Source organism: Nilaparvata lugens, chromosome 4, assembly GCF_014356525.2.
Source record: "Nilaparvata lugens isolate BPH chromosome 4, ASM1435652v1, whole genome shotgun sequence".
Classification (NCBI taxonomy): domain Eukaryota; kingdom Metazoa; phylum Arthropoda; class Insecta; order Hemiptera; family Delphacidae; genus Nilaparvata; species Nilaparvata lugens.
In genome coordinates this window covers 53,579,570-53,601,603 of record NC_052507.1, presented here as the reverse complement: position 1 = coordinate 53,601,603, position 22,034 = coordinate 53,579,570, and the positions used below count along the sequence as shown (strand labels likewise).

At 34.7% G+C, this 22,034-nt stretch overlaps 2 protein-coding genes across 3 annotated transcripts in view; both read left to right on the top strand.

Moving 5' to 3' along the window:
* Positions 1-14,383, top strand: part of LOC111044378 (protein UBASH3A homolog) — a 31,816-nt gene extending 17,433 nt beyond the window's left edge. For both annotated transcript variants that reach the window (XM_022329504.2, XM_022329503.2), the window contains 4 exons: positions 1,363-1,486; positions 2,703-2,918; positions 6,467-6,721; positions 12,389-14,383. In XM_022329504.2, coding sequence (XP_022185196.1) covers positions 1,363-1,486; positions 2,703-2,918; positions 6,467-6,721; positions 12,389-12,624 — 831 coding nt within the window. In that variant the 3' untranslated portion in view covers positions 12,625-14,383. The remainder of the gene's footprint in view (positions 1-1,362; positions 1,487-2,702; positions 2,919-6,466; positions 6,722-12,388) is intronic.
* Positions 14,384-16,704: 2,321 nt separating this feature from the next.
* LOC120350852 lies at positions 16,705-21,985 on the top strand. Its single transcript, XM_039425851.1, has 2 exons — positions 16,705-16,984; positions 17,469-21,985. Exons 1-2 carry the CDS (start codon positions 16,864-16,866, stop codon positions 17,762-17,764), a joined length of 417 nt encoding a protein of 138 aa, XP_039281785.1. The 5' UTR covers positions 16,705-16,863; the 3' UTR covers positions 17,765-21,985.
* Positions 21,986-22,034: the final 49 nt, after the last annotated feature.

The window sequence follows — 22,034 nt, the reverse complement described above, 5'->3', positions numbered from 1 at the left end:
ACAGCATATAATGTTATTGCACATGTATAAGCACAACATAAAGTGCTCATTTGTTGACTGATTTATGAATTGCAATAGGTCATAGTTTTGGGATAAAGCCTTATGTGCTTTAAATGGTTTACAATAATTGTAATTGAAGGAATAAATAAGTATATGAATATAATTGGTCTGATAAAACAACCTTCATTGCATTCTAGTTCTATTTTAGTTTTTCTGCTCTCTTAGTATTTCACTCTTAGTACTTTTTCTTTTCGGATTGAATTTTTTTTCTAGTCTTTCATACATTCCATATGATTCTTTTTTCTTTATTATATTTTTTCTATTTTCGACTGAATCTCAAGCCACTAATTATAGCCGACTGATTACTCGTTGCCATCGCTCAAACTACTTAGTTTTGCTGGTAACGCCAATGATAATATTATAATCGATTTTAAATGGAAAATATTTTAATTTTAATTTTTTGCAATGTATTGTATATGAAAATTTTTATATTTTTCACATTTGTAAAGTTTGTTTAATGATTTTGGCAATAAATATTTCTTTCTTTCTTTCTTTCTTTCTTTCTTTCTTTCATTCTTCATGGCAATTAATATTTCAAACAAGTTTAAATTTATACTAGTCAAGTCACACTTTAATAACATAATTTGACACTCTACAAACTCTACTTACATACTTAATAATAATTATATTATGCTTGAAAAATTATTTTTTATCGTTGTGTAGAAAACTATCTAGACTAATGTACATTAAACTGTCATTATTGATTGAATGGGTAGCATTGATGCTATTTTTATAGGATAATTACATTTTTAAAGTGAATCTATATAGCATGACCCATTAGCGAATAATGCATTTGAATCTCTATTGCATCTTGTCTATCTTTCTAATGCCAAATTATTTTGAATTGAAATAGATTTTGAATTTAGTTAGTGCTAATGTAATACTAGTCAGATAAACTTTTGGTAGAAATGGGATCAAAAAAGATGTATTCAGATTCCAGTCATTTAACAGTATATAGTAATATTGCTCCTGCTAATACGGGAAGGGATAAAAGAAGTAAATTGGCGAGTAAGAGCAAATTGGAATAGCAAACCAGTCGCATTTACTTTAAAACATTTTAACTGGACCTTCAACTCTGGCAATGATACTTGATCTATTCGTAAGGAGCTTAAGGTTTTTTTTTACATAAAACTATACCAGTGAAAAAGACCCCTATGTCATCATGTAATCGTAAAATATATTTCGTATGAGATAATTCTACAAAATCCTAACATCAAAGTTCAATAATTTATCGAACATTTCCATTCGAAATTAACATAAAATTTAACTATTATTAATTGCTAAAATTAATTTTGTTTACAGGAAGAAAGTCTGAGTCAGTCCCTGGCAGAGCCAAGCGGTCCCCGGCAGATTTACATAATGAGGCATGGTGAAAGGGTCGATTTCACTTTTGGCAAATGGATTCCCTACTGCTTCGATGAGCATGGTTTGTCAAATACTTGTATTGTATTCTTTTAATTTGAAATACTAGGTTTAGTGGAATATATCAGTGGAAAACATTATCACGGCAAGTTGGCAAGGAAAGTACATGAGTGTGCCACACAAGATTTTTATCACTATTGCGACGACTTGCAAACTATAATTTATGAGCGAAAAAGGTATGAGATATGAAATAGAAATTCCTTTTTACAATGGATTAATGCTCTGCTGTGTAGAAAGATAATATTATTAGTTATTATTGGAGTGCTTTTACATTTGCAGTCTGCCAATGCGTGAAACTTCCCTTAAGAACTAATAGTTATTTATATGCTCAGCAAAGCAGGCATTCATTGTTAAGCAGGACTTTACTCATAATTACAATCTCAAGTCAAATAAATTTTCTTTCCATAAAATAAACAAATTAACAAAATGTAGTCTACTTAGTATCTAAGTGCTGTTGATTGTTTTTCATTGCATACCGTTTGTTGATGACAGTGAATTAAATTGAAGACTTTACATATGCATAACTAGAATAGATAAGAAATACACAGTATCTGATTAACATTGGTTTTGATATCCTTGTCAATTATTCGAAAAAGCAGATATCCTTCTCTAAATCCACAAAGTTGCCATTGTGATAATTGAAAAATATATGTTCTTGACAAATAAAATATAATTGATCATTTTAAACAAGAATGAACATTTAATTTTGATTTTGTCTTTAAATTTTACAAAAGTGCAATAGGCCTACTTCTCAAGTTTTAAATTTATTGGTTTCTTTGGTACATTCATTTACTCTATTTCTCACGTCAGTCTTCAAAATTTTCAAATAACTATTCATGGACCGAAAATTTAGTTGCGAAACAGTGATTTGTGACTTCATAACCTAATATTAGACAACATTGGACAACATTAACTTTTCATCAAAATTTGGGAGAGAAATGGTACAGGCTCCTCAGTTTTCCTCCATGGTAATAATTATATTATGAATTATAATTACAGTGTTCTGTACAATAAATGAATAAATAAAATAAAATGAATCTTACATCGAATATTATCAGCTATCTTCTATAAAAGGAGTCGCAAGGCGGAGAATCGGCAACGCTTCTCTTCTATCTTTCTCCACTCCCATTATAACTTGGACCTCACTCTATACACTCCAGCTTTAAGATTTCTAGTTTCTATTCGTTATGAAACGGCATTTCAATTGTTGAATTTTGCAGGCACCTACATGAGGAAAGACCTGAACATGCCGGCCTCAGTGCCGCAGCGCTCAGGCGGACCGGAAGGCTTCTTCAAGGACTCGCCGCTGACCAATGTGGGTGAACTGCAGGCTCGCCTGACTGGAGAGGCGATGCGGCAGGCCGGGGTGCAAATACACCGGGCACTAGTCTCGCCGTCACTCAGATGTGTGCAGACCTGCCACAATGTGCTCAAAGGTATTGCGATCATTATAATAGGCTACTCATTACTCATATCACTGTTTATGAAAATACACAGTTACTGTTACTATGTATATCAATATAGATATTTATACAATATACTATCACTGTTTCATGAAAATCAAACAACAGTTTGCATACCTTACTTCAGTAATGACATCAAATAGTTGGCTACTTGTTCGTCAAATCTTTATTTGGTCTTGCTGTGTTATTCAATGTGTTTTTTTTTATTCAACAGTTTTTCATAATTGAGTGAAATATTTTGGGAGCTCATTATATTGCTTCATAGCCAAAAAATGATTTGGCAAAAAGTGGAGTTGTCTGATGCTTTGTCTAATGACAGACAAGGTTAGCAACCCAACGTTAATCATATATAATTTTCCAGTGGTTTATTTATTGTTATTGGTTGTTCATTTTATGTTACAAGCACCTCGCTGATGACAAAACATGCTTCACACATCCACATACACATCACACACAACATAACAAACCAATAACAATAAATAAACCACTGGAAAATTACTAGTTATAATGATAGAAAAATAATTTAACCTCAAGTAGAGAAGCGACGAAATAATAAACTACAAAAATCGAATATAAAAAAAAAATTTCGCAGCGTTTCGCTGTGATCACAGCTGTGATGACGCAAAAATGTAGACGAATGTGTATCATGGATGTTCTATCGTTAGTGACCAGCCTAACAGAAAAATATTGTGAAAATTGTAGGGACAATTTTTTCCTATTTGTCATAATATTAGTTCTTTATTTTCATTAAACACATAGTGCAATAGGCATAGTCATCAGGAAACATAAAACATACAATAGTCACACAGACAAATACAAAATAAAGTGTTTCACAGAAGTCAATATGGAGTCCGGACACACATCACAATAAGCTTCAACAAAACATGAATGATACATAAATAGATATAGCCTATCAATACATTTAAATAGTAAAATAAATCATAAAAAAGAAAGGCTCTCCATACTCAAATCATGCCAGTCTTGGAGTGAATAGAGTGGTTTGGCTTTCAGGACCTCGCACATTATAGTTTTAAATTTTCTAAAACTAACATTTCTAGAATCTAATGGTAACTTATTAGATAATTTTATGCGCATACTAGCTTACCCGGCGAACTGCATACCGCCAAAAAGTCAATGTATCTCATGTCACACTTGACTTTATTTGGTGAATCATGAAATTTATCTGACAATCAATATTTTAATTTGCATCTTAATATGGACTTCCTATGTGCTTAGTCATGCAGCATTTATTATTCCGAAAAAATATTCTTCTCAATAAATTGGTAGAGTAAATCAGTAAAGTGTTGAATTAAAAAAAAAAATAAATAGGTTAAATCAGTGTTTCAAAGATGAATTTAATGTTTTCATAGTTGTTGATTGTCAATAGATAGTTCAGGAAATATGTACGATGACTTACACAGAATTCCATATTCTTTCCATTTTCCATTTTAGTATGAATATAATCTAAGCTAAATTAAAAAAAAGTAAATTATTCTGTCATACTTCATTAATTAATGAATACAACAGTTTGTATACCCTACTTGAGTAATGACATCAAATGGTTGGCTACCTGTTCAGCTCTTTCATGAGGTGAATAATTTTTTTCCAACATTTTCCAGTTTTTCAATGATAGAGGAGTGATAATTATTTGTATAGGTCTCCTAAGGAACCATTATCTACAGCTGGTACCAATCAACTACACTTTAACTCCAAACAACCGTTTTAATACCAGTACACAATTTATCACAGGTTGACGTGTTCATTAAAGCTGCTAACTTTAGATGCTAAATTATATTATCACAATATGATCATCTTTCCGTTCTTCGGTAGCTGCTCGGCCGAAAATATCGTAAACATAGGTCTGTAAAATGTATTAATAAATAATAATTATTAGCCCCCCTATTAAAATGTATGGTCAGAAACCATCCCCAATATTCACACAACATATTCTCAAAGTTTCATGCCGTTCTGTCAAGTAGTTTTCGAGTCTATAGGGAACAAACATACAAACTAACACACAAACAGACATTCATTTATATATATATATACATATATATATATATATATATATATATATATATATATATATATATGCCTTTGATGATATATATAAATTAAAACAGGAGACACGATATAAATAGATTGAAAACACTTAAAAACTCATATTAGAAATGTGGGAAATTCTCGGAGACTGGGTCTCCTTTCTCAACCGAGCACAGACTGACAGACTGACACAGACTGAGTCTGTGCTCGGTTGAGAAAGGAGACCCAGTCTCCGAAAATTTCCCCCATTTCTAATGTCAGTTTTCAAGTGTTTTCAATCAATTTATATCGTGTCTCCTGTTTTAATTTATATTAACTGTAATCCTGTAAACATAATCCTGTTTTAACTTTAAAGTTTCTTCTGTTTTTTTTATATATATATATATCATCAAAGTTCATTTGAAGGTCAATCTAGCTTGTGATACCTGCAGCTGATACCTATTTCTTGTGATGTGATGTGACAATGAATATTACTTCTTTGCATTAATTTATCAAGATTGTCTTTAGCAAAAATCAAATAATTGAGAATGAATATAATAAATTAATTTAAATAGAAATAATAAATCAAATGACTTTTTTATTATTAATGGTTTAAACAGTGAATTAAAAATGAATTTCATGGATTGGGCAAATTAAACTTCTGTCTGTTCAACAAAAGCATTTCTTTCAGGTGGATTATTAGGTCGAATAAAAGTTTGCTATTTCTAGTTCCAAGTAATTTTCAAGCAATTTCTAGGATTATAGCCTGTTCACATGACAGCGATTCACGTTCGGTTGTCGCGCGGTTGACATACCGAGCGGTTGCCAGGTATAGGGAAATACATGGTGCCATACACATGCATCGCTCGGTTTTAGTAGTCGCCGGCGAATCGCGGCGGTTGTAGTCTCAGACTACAACCGCTCGGTTGTCGCTCGGTTGCCGGGCGGCTCGATATACTAGAGCAGGCATGAGAGCGTACACATGTCTTCAGTCAACCGAGCGGTTTCGATCAGAGCAGTAATATATGTTTAAGAGTAAGTACATATATTAAGATATTAAGATTGAGTACATTGCCAAATCGCTCGGTTTGCCAGCCTCGTACACATGCCAGCGATTCATGAGCGGTACAACATGTACCTAGTAATTATTTATCATAACCGAGCGTAAACCGCTCATGAATCGCTGGCATGTGTACGAGGCTGGCAAACCGAGCGATTTTCTTCCAATCGAGCGACAACCGAGCGTAAATCGCTGTCATGTGAACAAGCTCTTAGAGTCAGCTGTATAATGATATTCGTATAGCTAGAACTAAAGACTAGTTGCTAGCTACTAGATTCTTGTTGTTCTTCAATCGACTTGAATCTCTGAGATGATTCAGGTTTATAAGATGTCAACTCAACACAACATTACTGTTCTTAACACAAATGCGCTTAATATTGTAAGCACATTTTTATAATATTTTAAAGTTTGATAATTAGTTAGTGGACTGTGGACATAGGTTGCGGACTGGCGGACTCAGTAGCGATGCAAGTGGAACCGGGACTGTTCGAGTGGCTAGCCTGGTACCCGAGCAGTTTGCCAGACTGGTTGTCGTGTGCCGAGCTGCGACGCGCTGGCTACAATGTGGACGCCACCTATCGGCCCACCCTCACACTAGATCAGCTCACCGCCCTGCAGCAGGAGAGTGTGATGCAGTTCTATACGCGCAGCCATCGCATGATGGACGCTGTTATCGCCAACACGCAGGCCGATGGTCAGTGCCAAACTACATACATGGTCCAGGCAATGAATGCTCATAAAAGGGTATGGGAGGAAAAGTTTGGAAGACAAACCCTTAGGAAAATTGTTGCCCTCGGCTTCGCCTCGGGCTTCAAACTTTTCCCTCAGGGAGAAAAAACAGCACTTTTCACTCTAGATATTCAAATAACTATTTCCTCCACCTACTGTTTAAAGTACTTACTTTACTCTGGAACATAATACTAAAGTGTCACTTTTTCACTCTTGGTCCTAAAAAACAGAAAAACTCCCTAGGGAGGAAAAGTAACTCATTCAATTAACATGGGAAGCATCTCTATTTTAAAAACTTACAGATTAGAAGGTCTAAGCTCAGATGAGGAAGCATAATAGAGTAGTCATTGAGCCAACCAAATTCAATACCTCGACCTGAAATTTGATTAACATATGAAATATATTATGTTTGCATGCTAAAATTACCTATTACATACTTCATATTAGTATACTATAAAAATTTAGAAATATTTTTTTAATATTCCATGTTATTCAAAATACCTTCCAACAAATATTTCCCACCAACTAGTCAAATTTGGAACGCGAACATGTAGTTATGAGTCGGCCATTGTTGTTACAACTTTTGCCGACAGATAGCGTATAGAGCTGTCGTGGGTGAATTGTGATTACTTCCAGCTGTTTAATTTTGAGGTTATGTTGTAACACATATGAATAAAGTTGAGCATTTGCTTATACTCTTAAAATATATGAGGCATATGCTTCATATATAAAGATATATAAACTTTGAATAAAAACTTATACATTAAAAAATTCAAAATCATAATGATAAACTAATTATTATAAGCATATACAGTATAAATCTTTGAATAAGAAAGAATACAATGAAATGAATGAAAATAATAATTCATTAGAAAAAATTAATGAAGATGGAATTAATAATAAATTGATAATCAGTACAAGGAAAATAATAAAATGAGATGATGAATTAACTATTACAAACTAGGAACTCGATTAAGTCTAATAAACGAAATTGAAAAAAAGAGAGAAAAAACGGCATTAAAGGAGTTGACACATAGAAGCAGCAGCTTTTAAGATGAAATGACTAACTCAAACTCATTGGATTGCTTTCCTCTTAAAGGTGTTCAGACCATCCGCAAACACATCTATTCCATATCCGAGACTATTCATTAATCTAGGGATTCTATTTAGAGGGGAGAAATTCCTATGAACTGTTTTCGGCTTAAGACTGGAACTGAAAGAAATACTTTAGAAGTGAGATATTGTGAATCAATTCTGTTGTGAAGGATGTTGTAAAAGACAAGAATAGAAAATAAATCTCTCCTGCTCTTCAAGGAAGGCATCAAGAAGGTCCTTCGCAATTCATCTGATGGAAAATCAATAGCACAAGACTGTCCATATCTCTTGAAAAAAGTGTATCTCAGGAATTTATTTTGAACTCTCTCCAATCGCGTGGTGGATACTATATAGTGCGGATTCCAAACTGGTGCTGCATTCTCCAACACACTCCTGACCAGAGTTCTATATATATAGAGAATTGACCTCCAATTATCAAACAATGAGCTCGTCCTGCATATAAAGCCCATCATCTGATTGCTCTTACTAATAAGATAATCAATATGATTTTCAAAACTAAGATGTGTGTCCATGACCACCCCAAGATCCTTATACATGTGCACATTATCCAACTTAGTCTCACCAATCACATAATCATATGTAAAATGAGATCTGTGACGAGTGAATGTCATTGATCTACACTTTCTAACGTTGAGTGCCAGCCCTGAATCCAAACACCAACCAGTCAATTTATGGATATCCTGCTGCAGTTGAATACAGTCCTCAACAGAATTGATCACCTTGAAAATCTTCGTGTCATTAGCAAACATGAGACACTCAGAATTGCCAAGTAGATCAGGCAGCTCATTGACATATAGGAGGAAAAGCAAGGGTCCCAAATTTGACCCTTGAGGAACCCCAGAAAAACCGCAGAAAGATCTAGACTGGAAGCCATTGTACATAACATATTGACTTCTCTGCAAAAGATAGCTCATCAAGAAAGCTATAGATCCATCACTGAATCCAAAGCTCCTCAACCTCAGTGAAAGGACCCTATGATTAAGGGTGTCAAAAGCCCTGGAAAAATATGTGAAGATAACATCTACTCTACCTCCATTATCAAGAACCTGAGACACTCTGTCCACAAAAACCAAGAGGTTAGTGGCGGTAGACCGACAAGGCAGACGATTTGGCCATCCGAAATCTTGAAGCTTACTTTCTTTCCTGGAACAGGGTGGGAAGGCTGAGGTGAGTCGTCTTGAAGGATGTATGCTAGCTTCACTCGGTCAATGGAAACCTTAGCGGTGTTACCATTAATCCTTAATGTGAAGGTTTTATCGTCTCTGTCCACCACCTCATGGGGACCAGTGTAAGGCGGCTGAAGTGCCCTTAAGATTGGTCCTTCTCGCAAAAGACGTGGCTACATGTGGACAGTTCCTTAAACACAAAGACGCATTGACGGTTGACCATGTCTTGTTGCTGGAATGGGGCGTAAATGCGACATGAATTCTCTCAAGCTTGAAATAAAACTGTCCGAGATGTCAAGATTATTGTCTTGTGGTTTTGAAGAAAGCAGCTCAAATGGCAAACGAAGAGTCTCTCCATAGACTATTTCGGATGTAGTAGCCTTGATATTCTCCTTGAAAACAGATCGAATACCAAGAAGTACTAGAGGCAAGGCTTCAACCCAATCAGCCTTATAGCCATACTTCAATCCAATTAGCATGAGCCATAATTGCGGCTTATAGATGGCGATGGAATCGTTCAATCATACCGTTTGATGTAGGATGCCAACTTGTTGTACTTCTGAGTCGAATCCCAAATAGCTTGGCGAATGTGTTGTAGAGGTTGGAAGTGAATTGTGTCCCGCGATCTGTAGTCACAGTTTCTGGGAAACCAAAACGAGATATCCAGCAATCCAAAAGTGCATGACACACTGTCTCTGCAGTTATGTCAGATAGTGGATAAACTTCTGGCCATCGAGTAAAACGATCTGTGACCGTTAAGCAATATTTGAAAGATCGTGCAGGAGGAAGTGGGCCAATCAGATCGACGTGGATATGAGAAAATATTTTTGTAGGTGTCACAAAATTTCCACAAGGAGCATGAACATGTCGAGTAATCTTTGATCGTTGACAACCAGTACAAGCGCGAGCCCAATCTCGACAATTCTTGTTCATGTTTGGCCAAACAAATCTGTTGCTGACTAGCTTGAGTGAAGCATTGGGTCCGGGAATGGGTACACGTTCCAATGAGAGAGAAGAATTCTCTGGCATTAGTTTCTTAAGTTCTTCATCAATTTCTTGAGATTTTACCAATAACTCATAATCAAGTGTTGTATTAATAGCTTCAATACGTGAAAGTGTATCAGCAACAATGTTTTGGGTGCCTTTGACATATTGTATATCTGTTGAAAACTCAGATATGCGCCAATTCGGGGAAGGACAAGGAGAGAAGCTGAAGAAATGCAGTTCTTGCAGGTTTCAAATGCTTCTTCAAGTTCAGGTGTCCAACCAATCGGTTGGGAGCCTTTCAAAAGTGGATTACTGATTGCGCTATGTAGAGGAGCAGCTTCGTACTCAGAAGCATGTGGTATGAATCTCCTATAGAAATTGAGCATGCCAAGAAAACGGCGGAGCCCTTGAGCGGTTTTTGGTAAAGGATATTCTTGGATTATCTTTACACGGTCTTCAGGTGCTCGAATACCGGCAGCAGATATGCTGTATCCAATAAAAGTAATCTCGGAGACACCAAAGATGCATTTTAGTGGGTTGATGACCAGGCCATACTTTACAAGACGTTTCAAAACACTTCTTCATGCTCCGCTTTAGAACGTGAATAGATGAGAATGTCATCCATATGAACAAAGCAAAAATCCAATCCGTGTAAAACTTCATCCATAAATCGTTGAAAGGTTTGTCCAGCATTCCGCAGACCAAATGTCATAAAAGGAAATCCAAATGGAGTGATAATTGCGGTTTTACCGATATCTTCCTCAGCAACTGGTATCTGCTGATAAGCTTTGACCAAATCAATTTTCGAAAATATTGTGCATCCATCAATAAAATAAGTAGCATCTTGTATGTGGCGAACCGGATAACGATCTGGGATTGTTCGAGAATTCAACCTGCGAAGGTCGCCACATGGACGCCAAGATGAGTCACTTTTCGGTGCTAAGTGTAACGGAGACGACCAAGAACTCTCTGAAGGGCGAGTTGTTCCAGCTTTTAACATGTCATCAAATTCTTTGGGAGCAATTTTCAATTTTTCAGGGCATAACCGGCGAACTCTACTTGAAACTGGAGGTCCCGGAGTTGTTCGAATGTGATGGACAGTCTCATGTTTTATATGTCATGGTAAACCAGGTACCTAACTATATCTTAAATACCACTAACAACTCTATAAATCGATCATACCTTTACCCTATAGCTCTTATCTTAAACCCCATAGAAAAACCTCTTTCCGGGCTTGCAGATCCAGTCTGCCCGCCGTCAGCTCGCAGTTGGTTCAGACTGCGTACTACCTTTATAAATAGAATTATTTGTAGGGATCTGATAGTCAGATCTGTCTCCTTGTATAGGGTTATCTTAATCCCATTTAACACCCACCCTGTATTTCAAAGGCCGAGGGCCGAATCGGCCAGCGACGGCACGGGCGAACACTCTTCCTTTGAAATTAAATACCTCGCGACAGAAACAGAGGATAAAGAACCAGGATAGGGGGAGAAGTGTAGGTCCGGTATCTCCACCAGTCAGTAAGGCTACTGACCCCGACCCATATCCGGCTGTAGCTAATCCGCGTCTTAGCAATACTTCACAAATATTAGATAACCTAGGGGGTGGAATAGGCGTATCTAATACTTGGAATCAACGGTTGCCTCTCACATTAAGATTGCATTCGAATAATCACATTTTCCCGAATTTTGAGCTTATTTTCAATTTTAGGTGAAAATGTTACTGGACATTAACTGTAGAGATTTTCATGCCCAATCTTTTCCACTTGGAATTTTTCGTTTAAATTGTATCTGAAGCCTGATAATTGGAAATCTAAAAAATAAATTTTGGACAGATGAGGCGGAGCTCCTGAAATTGTTACATATATGGGACTTGTGACAGTTGATAGAGCTCATCAGTGACCATTTTAGGTATGAATAAAATCAAAATTGTTGGAGCCTTTTTTGAGAAAATCGCAAAAACCTCTGTTTTTGGCATCATTTTTGCCATTTTAACCGCCATCTCGAATTGCATTCGATCGAAATCGTTCGTGTCGGATCCTTCTAGTGTAAGGACCTCAAGTCCCAAATGTCCCAAGTTATTCTGTTTATTGGAAGAATATCGAATATTGGAAGAAGATATCGTGTACACAGACACTCATACACAGACATACAGACCAATACCCAAAAACCACTTTTTTGGACTCAGAGGACCTTGAAACGTATAGAAATTTGGGTACCTTAATTTTTTTGAAAGCAATACTTTCCTTACCTATGCTAATAGGGCAAGGAAAGTAAAAATACTACCAAGCTAACAAGATTAGGCGTACCTGGTTGCCCATAGCAACTATAGGAATTATTTCTCAGTGATATTTGTGTGTTTAGGTGGCAACATTCTGATGGTAGGCCACGCGGCCACGCTGGACGTGTGCTCACGTCAGCTGACTGGGCATGAGCCACGCTCCAGCCAGGACATGACCTCACTCATCAAGAAGATCCCCTACTGCAGTATGGCCATGCTAGAGCAGTCAACCTCCGAGTGGCAACTCAAGCAGCTGCCTATTCCGCCCATCACACACTCCAACAACCAGCGCTTCGACTGGCAGGTCTTGCTCACCTGATTCATTCACATAGATATTATAGTGAGATCCACGTTATAATGGCAGTATTTGATTAACATTGGTGTTGCTATTCTTGTCTATTATTTCACAAAGCAGATAGTGCTATCCTTTTCTAGCTCTGCAACGTTGCCAGATCGGTTCTTGACATTAACAAGATATCCTTTCTCAATCATGAAGATTTATTATTAAATCATAAAAACATATTTTCTTGGCATTTAAAATATAATTCATCATTTTATACAAGAATGAACAGATAATATTACATAAGATATACTGGTATCAGCTATCCTCTGTAGAAGGCATTGGCAATGCAGATAATCGGAAACACTGTTCTCCTATCTTTCTCCACTGTCATTATAACGTAGACCTCTCTATAAGATTAGTGTAGTGCGATTCATGCCAAGTAGTTAGCATTGGTTGAATGATGCTTCAGTTGAGGGGAACTCTATCAATTCTAATCAATCGGCCAGAAAATTAATTCCATTGGTTGTTAACAGTGTTCACACAAGGAGCGTGAAAAATAGCTACATTTGCGCTTGAAAAGATGCCCATGTTGCCGTACACTAATGTTACTGGCTGTTTGTTAATCTGCAAGCCACCTAACGAATATAGAATCATTATCAAATTAAAATTAAAGCCAATATGCTATGTACTACCCTGGAGACTCCTGCTACTGCAGAAAGCATAAATTGACTACAGGAAGGACAGGCAGAAAATTCTATAAGCGCTACTGTGAAACATATTTGACCGAGCAAAGCAAATAAATACTGGATAATAGCGCTCATCGAATTTTCTTCTAGCTGTTGTCAAAATGTATGCATTCGCAGAAATAATCTTCAAGGTAGTTAATAGCTTATCAATTTCGATTTTCGTTTGATAATTGATGCACGTACATAATGCTAGTGGATGGTTCAAATTCCATTTGTCTGGGACTAATTGCCGTTCAAACGTTTCAAGTCCGACATGATTAAATATTTTCAACGTGGCTTACGGCTATCCAGCACAAATTTAATGAGACAACTAATCTAAAATCAACTATGTAGCTTTATTATAAAAACATTTTCCTGTTATCTAGTGTTAGAAAGAATCTAGTTTCATATTTTAGTAGATAAGTTGGTTATTTATGGCACATTTTTCTAAAATGTTCATATATACATTTATATCCTGCTTTGAATAATTAGTTGTTTTTTTAGAAAACCAAAGGTTGTTTTTTTGGGACTCAAATAAAGTTTTGTTAAGCTGCGTTTACACCAATGTTATTAACAAAATGTAAATAATTTAATCCTTATAGATTCTACTAGATTGAACATAACTTATCATACACATGATGAACATATGTGTTGTCAAGTTCCGTACAATCTAATAGAATCTAAAAGGGTTAAGTTATTAACATTTTGTTTATAACTTTGGTGTAAACGCAGCTTTAGTTATGACTGTTTGTTGAAATAATTTGAGCAATTTTCAATATGTTTGAATTCCCTTAACAATCATGTTTGTCAAAAATAGTTAAGTGTTGATCCAGCTTTAGAGTTTCATCCTAATATCATAGTAAATTAATCATTTTTTGTTATAATTTGAGTGTTACAAATTCAATATTGTCTGCTAGTGATTCAAAATAAGATGCTGAAAGTTTAAAATTCAAGTGATTTAAAAACGAAACTTTTATGAACTCATTAAAGAAAATTTCAAAAGTATAAATGTTGCCATTATTTAGGAGATCCATTGTTTGGAGGATAAATAAAATTAATTTTAAATCTTATGGAAAGTTGTTTGTTGATACTTGACTGAAAACGGGTATTTTATTTTCAATATTTAATGTATTTTAATTTAACGATGAATGTATTAATAGATTAGCCTGTGAGTTATTTTATTGATAGATATTTATAAAGTTGAACTGTAAATACAATTTTTTTCGATAATTAGCTTGCAAATATATTTGAAAATGGTATTAATGCGACTGATTTAAAATACCGTAATCATTGTTACTTAATAAGTATATAATATATAAGTTGAGAAATCAACGTAGACTTTATTTTATTTTTGAAAGTAATATAATTGCTCTGCTTCAATCTACAAACCTATAAACATATATACTTTGATATAAAATTAAAAGAATCAGTAAATAGCTATTTATAATCTATTAAGTTTTATTTTTCAAATACAGTATCAATAAAATTTTAAGCTTGAAATATTATTTATTGATCCATGTTTGAATTTGTTTGTAATAAATTTGTTAACATTTTCAAAGATTGCCTTTTTCTTTTTCTTGGTAATTCTTATAATAACTTTAATAAAATGTAAAGAATTAAAATCAGTAAAAATATAGGGCCTAGTTTAGTTTGCGTGGTTTTGAAGATGTGTTGGAGATTTACGAATTTTTCATAGATACGAACATTTTCGATTTCAGCGATTCATCCAAAACCAAACAGATTAACAGATGCTATTCTTGCTAGTGGCCGGCCACTAATGGTAGATAATGCATGTTACTAAATCACAGTATACAAACTTATTCTGTGACTAAATCGTCATACATTGTTGTGTCATCACAGAAACACAGCTGTGATTTCAGTGAAACGCCTCGAGCAAAATTTTTTGAGGTTAGGTTTTTGTATCTGATTTATTTTTGTTTATTTTCTCTTCACCACTCTATTTGAGTTTAATTATTTTTCTATCATTATAATTTGTAATTTTCCAGTGGTTTATTTGTTGTTATTTCCTTTGGTTTCTTCTTTTTCTTTATGTTAGTTTGATTTTGTTTTAAATTGTGAACATTCGGTACTAGGTACATATCATTTCTTTTAGACAAATGAATCCACTTCCAAACAATGTTCACAAAAAAATATTTATAATAAATCCACTTGAACAATAATTCATAATTACATGTACAAAACTCACCCTCAAATAATAGGGTCGCATGAATTGGGAATATCTGGAACTCAAAATATCTTGCAGCTAGCCGGAATTGGAAATATATGGAACTCCGAATATGTTGACAGGCGGAACTTTGAATATCGTGCAGGCCGACAGAACTCAAAATATCTTGTCAGCTGGTGGAATTGAAAGTATGTGGAATTGGAAATATATCGAACTCACAATATCGATCGTTATTAGCAAGACTGGGTAAATGTGTGATCAAACAAATTTATCGCAAAACAAATATGAAGTATTCTATATAGTTAACCTAAAATAAATTCATCAACAGTCGTCAGTCTTGTTTGAAACAGATAGCAGAGTTTTGAGAACTTGCATAATATGTACATGACTATTATTTGATAAACCAATATACAAACAATATACAACCAAGTTGTTTTTACTGTTTAAAGTTCAAGTCCAATATTTCCGTCCAAAATTAATATATAATGAGCTATGAATATTATGCTAAGTCAGCTAATTAGACCATATCATTCCAGAAAATAAGTCAGACTTTAACCATTTCTCAATCACAAACACATTACTAGTACTCTCACTTTGACACCGATATTTTGAGTTCCAGATATTTCCAATTCCGCCATCTGACAAACAAATAATTTGAGTTCCAGATACTCCCAATTCCACCTAGCAACATATTTCGAGTTCCGGATATTTCCAATTCCGCTGTCTGACAAATATTCGGAGTTCCACCCAGCAACAGTTTTCAAGCATAGGACATTTAACATTGATATTTTGAGTTCCAGATATTTCCAATTCCGCGGCCCTAAATAATATTCCAGACACAACCAGCCAAAACAGAGAAGCAAGAAGTAAAGTAAAACCGTGTACACACGTAGGTTTGCCTCGGCTTGCATTCGCACGTCTGGACACTGTTCGCCGAGGCATGTGGGCGAACCGGTGAACCCTGTCGGTATTTTGGCGTGCTCAAAGGCTCAAAGCATTGAATGCACGTGTGGACACTTTTTTGCCATACGGGTGAGGCAAAACGTAAACATTGAGGGCGCCATAACCTATAGTGAGGTCCACGTTATAATGACAGTGGATGAAAATAGAAGAATAGCGATGCCGATTCTCTGCATTAATTAATTATATTTCTACACTGTCAAAAACATAATTGGCATCGTTGTGGACCTAGAAAAGGATAGTACCACCGACTTTGTCGAATGATAGAGAAGGATAGCAAAACCAAAGTTCATCAAATACTGTCATTATAACGTGACCCTCTCAGACCCTATGTGCATAATTATGCACATCATATTTCAGGGCCTGTAGTTTAATTCAGAAAATAGTTACATCATCAGAGACCAAATGAGCATGATTCTGCACTCTATTTCTGACTGTTTTGAAGCTGGCAGCCCCATCTGTTGGATAATATTTCAACTACATCGCATTGCAGAAGACATGGCTGCTGCCAAACAAACTGGAGATGGTAAGTGTATCTGATTTACTTTATATCAATCAAACTATATCAATTATTGAGTAACAAAGTTTACTAAGTCATGTATAAATATCTTACTTTGCATCTAAATAGTTTCTGTATCTGTTGGGAAATATTTATCTTGGTTTTTTTGACTGTGAAATTACTTGTGCACAATTCTGCACAACCAGTCTCAACAGTTGACTGGGCCAGCGCTGGTTCTAACCTAGAAAACATGTAATCAAGTGAAGATGAAATATTTCTACTCACTCAAGCGGTCTGTAGTAATGATGTTCTATTGATGCCACTATTTTTTAAATCTATCCTACTTCATTGATTCAATAAAATTAGGTAAATTGAATTTATCATACATTTATGAGGTGAGATTCCACCAACTATACAGGAAATTCAGAATGAATTAGAACTTTTATCATATTTTGTTTGTTCCACTTTTTTATGCTAGCCTACATGAGTTTTGTTCAATTCTATGTTCCAGGGAGAAAACTAACAGCTAGTGACATCGTTGACTGCCTAGAAGATGGAAATCTTTCAGACATAGAAATCATCAACAAAGGAGAATCCGACGATGAGTTGACTATTCCTCAAATTGATCACCAGGTGAAGCAAATAGGAGCAGATGCAGTGAGCCGGAATGAAGTAATTACTACTAGTAATGATGATGATGGTGAGGTAAGTTTGGAAACGATCGATAATGATGTGACAGATCAAAATGTGACTTCCAGTAGCTTCCAATACAAGGATACAGTTACTTCGAAAAAAAACATTCAGTAGTGTAGAAGTAGACACACTTTTACTGAACGTGTTGTGATATGGGAGGAAGAAGTTACTGAACCCAAAACAGATGTTGAATCTCCATGAACTTAGTTTAAAAAATATATCGGCGATGATCTATTCAAATTGATGTCTGATTGTACAAACATTTATGCCCTTCAGAAAGATGTAAATAATTTCAAAAACACTACACAAGAAGAAATAGAAGTACTGTTTGCTCTCCACATCGCAATTGGATGTTTGAAATTCCCACGAGTTCGTCTATTTTGGGATACTATTCTCGGAATTTCACTTTTTAGAGATAATATGTCACGAGATAGGTTCTTTCAACTGCGTTCCAACCTCCACCTAGTGAACAATCTGGAGAGACCAGCTGGTTGCACTAACAAAATGTTCAAAGTGCAACCAATTTATGACTCTATACAAAAAAGATGCCAACAATTGCAAGTGGAGCAACATATTTGTACAGATGAGCAGATGGTACCCTTCCGTGGACAGCTATCAATAAAACAATATGTGAAGAATAAACCATACCCATGGGGGATAAAAATATTTCTTCTTTGTGGACGTTCTGGGTTAGTGTATAGAATGTTGATATACCAGGGTGCAACAACTGGCCTTGATCCAGACAATTTGAAAAATCTAGGACTGGGTGCATCAGTTGTTCTACATCTAACAAAAAATATTTCCAAGGCTGGTCACAAGTTATTTTTTGATAATTACTTCTCTTCATATCAAGTTTTGCAGATTTTATTGAAAAATAATATTTATGCTGCCGGTACTATAAGAGTCAACAGATTTTCAAATCCTTTATTGTGTGACAAAGAAATGAAGAGAAAAGAGCGTGGTAGTCATGATGAAGTCGTAGATAGAGATGATAATATTGTTTTGGTCAAGTGGCTTGATAACAGAACTGTCAATCTTGCATCAAATTTTGTTGGTGCTGAAGAAAGAGATACTGTGCGTCAATGGTCAAAGATAGAAAGTAAGTACATTGAAATTCCATGACCAAGTATTGTAAAGCAATACAACCATTCTATGGGGGGTGTAGATCTTATTGATCAACTCATAAGCCTGTATAGAGTGTTTATAAGATCCAAAAAATGGACACTCCGAATGATATTCCATGCTGTAGACCTTGCATTAGCAAACAGTTGGTTAGAATATAAAAAGAACTGTGAAGAACTATCAATTCCAAAGAAAGATGTTATGGATCTACTTGCATTTAGGATGAGTGTAGCTGGGGATTTGGTGACAGTAGGTAAAACAATGCAGAGAAAACGAGGCAGACCATCCACTGAAGATATTGTAATTCCATCTACAACAAAGCGAGCAAACTGTGAAGTTCGTCCATCCATGGATGCAGTCACAGAGTCGACCATATGCCACATCTTGATGGGGAAGTGGAGGGGAAAAGATGTAAACGTCCAAACTGCGGTAAAAAGACACATTTTTATTGCGACAAATGTGGTGTTCACCTGTGCATTACTAAATACAGAAACTGTTTTGTGTAATTTCACAGAAAATGATGCCTATTCTCATGTAAACCATTTTTCAACTAAATTTAACTATTTTTCAACTATTTTTCAACTAAATTTAACTATTTTTCATTCTTCTATAGTTTTTTTTTTTAATTTTTGTAAATAAATATTGATGGAATATAATAAAGTGTTACTTGCTAAAGATCTTTTCCTGTTACCATATGAGTGATTTTACAGATTGCGCTTGCCGACCACTGGTGAGAATTGGGCATAATATACACAACGAAAATTTGGGTGAAGGGGTCGATTTTTTTCAATGAAATTACATACTTATGCTTATAAGGTCATAAGGGACAATATAAAACACCAAAATATTTTTTTTGTTTCCAATAGAAAAATCAGGTCTGAAAGGGTAACGTGGACCTCACTATAATACCAATGAATTAAGTTAATGAATGACAGACAAATCAAATTGTGATCCAATAATGAATAGTAAATAGTAAATATTGTAGGATTTTTGTAATTTTGTATGATATGTGGAGTCTCAAATATTTAAATAGAAACATGCATGGAGTATATATTTTGCATTATGATTAAAAAATTTAGAACTGTAGCCTATCGTTTAAGTGAAAATAACTTTTCTACAGGATTTCTACAACTAAGTATAGATCACATATTTTATTGTAGCTATCAAATCATCTTGTGCTTGTTTTATGATATCAATCAGAGTTGGTAATTAAAATTGTAATCTTTAATATGCTATTATACGTTTTAGATGGCAAGGCTATCTATAGTGAGATTCATTCAAACTTTAAACTAGTATTCCTTGAAGGTAAATCTTGAAGCTAATCTTTTGGAGAATCTTGTTTTGTCATGTGTATGAGCAGAGTTGGTTTAAAATGAACAGTAATTCAGTATTTGATTCAATTTATGGCTAATTTGGTTAAAGAAGACTGTCAATTTCGTGGGACAGTGTTTGGTGCTTTGATTAGGTCATCAAAACTTCTGGATTTATTGTAGAAATTTTCTGTTTTGGGATTCAGAATAGATATTGTAAACCAACAATTGAATTACCTAATGCCAAGAATCTCAAAGTTAGGGCCAATCGTTCTTGTGAAGTTATTGCTTCCCTCATAATGGTATAATTTGTTTTGATAACTAGTTTAATAAGATTCAGTATATCAACAAAATAATGTTTTGACATCCTAATAAAGTTTGAATTGGCAATCTCATATCTTATGTCATGTAGCAATTTATTTCCTTACTTCAATCTATCAACCTACAATCATTCAACCCACCAACATGGTTTGTTAAGTTTTATTTCCGATTTTATTATACTAGTCATTAAAACTAGCATAGACTAGCACTAGATACATTTTGAAAATTCTTCAATGATGAAATGAGACCATTGTTGTCATGATCATGATGTGGAAAATTTACATCTACCATGTCTTCATGTCGTCTGCAAATCAGATTGCTTTTTGAATGCCGAGGCATACGTGGAACGCGTCCACAAGGACTTACAGTGAATTCCGAGGCATGTGTAAATATGATTGTTTGCGCGAATCTGTACGTACGTGTGTACAAGGCTTAATTGGCACAAAATACAATCTAATCTCACCTTTTCAAGTATTTATTTTATAATATATATTCAAGTTTATTTCTTCATTTTCTAATTTTAGCTACCTTTTTATATATTTAATTTATTTATTAATCTTTAACATTAATATAAGCATCTATTTCAATACAATGTAATCTTTTATAAAAAAATTAATTTGATTAAATCTATTTCTTTTAAATATTTATATTGTAATTAAATTGTATTCTATTTATCTTACATTGTATTATTTCTTTATTCACTTTTATTATGTCAATTCATTTTCTCAAAGTAACCTACAGTCATTACCAAGGAGTATAAAGTATGGTCATTACTAAGGCACTATAAAGACTATTTATATTGAGCCCTAGTCATTACCATACCAGCCTAACTTTCTATGCCATCATTATTATAGCGTGGAAAAATTCAAAAGTAATATTATTACAATATGTTATATCAACATACCATACTCTCACTCAGCGGACAGGATTTTTCCTTTGCTGGGTGATGCCAATAGTGTATTTAAATTGTTTTGTTTTTATTTTGTTTCCCATTATCGAATTATCTCTAAGGAATTAATAGAATGATTTCATACTATATCTATTATGAAATGTTAACATGTATTAATTTTGGCAATAAACTATTATTATTCATTTTATATTAGAAGCCTCTCGCTGATGATGAACATGCATGATGTAAATGTGTCTGTGCATAAATATAAACATGCGCATGTTCTGCCGTTAGTGGCCAGCCTTAGAATACAGCCCTCACTATCAAACGGCGGTGGTCTAATTTTCGCTGTATTTTGGGTCAATCTAGTTGAATTTCAAATGTCTACGCTTCATCACGTCATATAATATATGGTTTTTTAGTGATATTCATTCCAACTTACCAGTAGATTCGCTATAGAATCATGTGAAAAAATATATTTTCCCTTTGAAAGGTGATCTGTGGCTGATAAATTCATATATCTGATAAATTACACCAACCAGCATCATATTAAACCAATCATGCAACTACAGTGAGATTCATTTCAACCTGTGAGCATTAGTTGAATGGGGGGGGGATCATATTGGTGTTATTTATAAGGAAAGCTCACAGTTTTTACTATAGATTTTACTTATATTTACTTTATTTTTACAACAGAAGGTATTGCTATACGGCTTCACTCATCAATCCCTTATTCATCCGA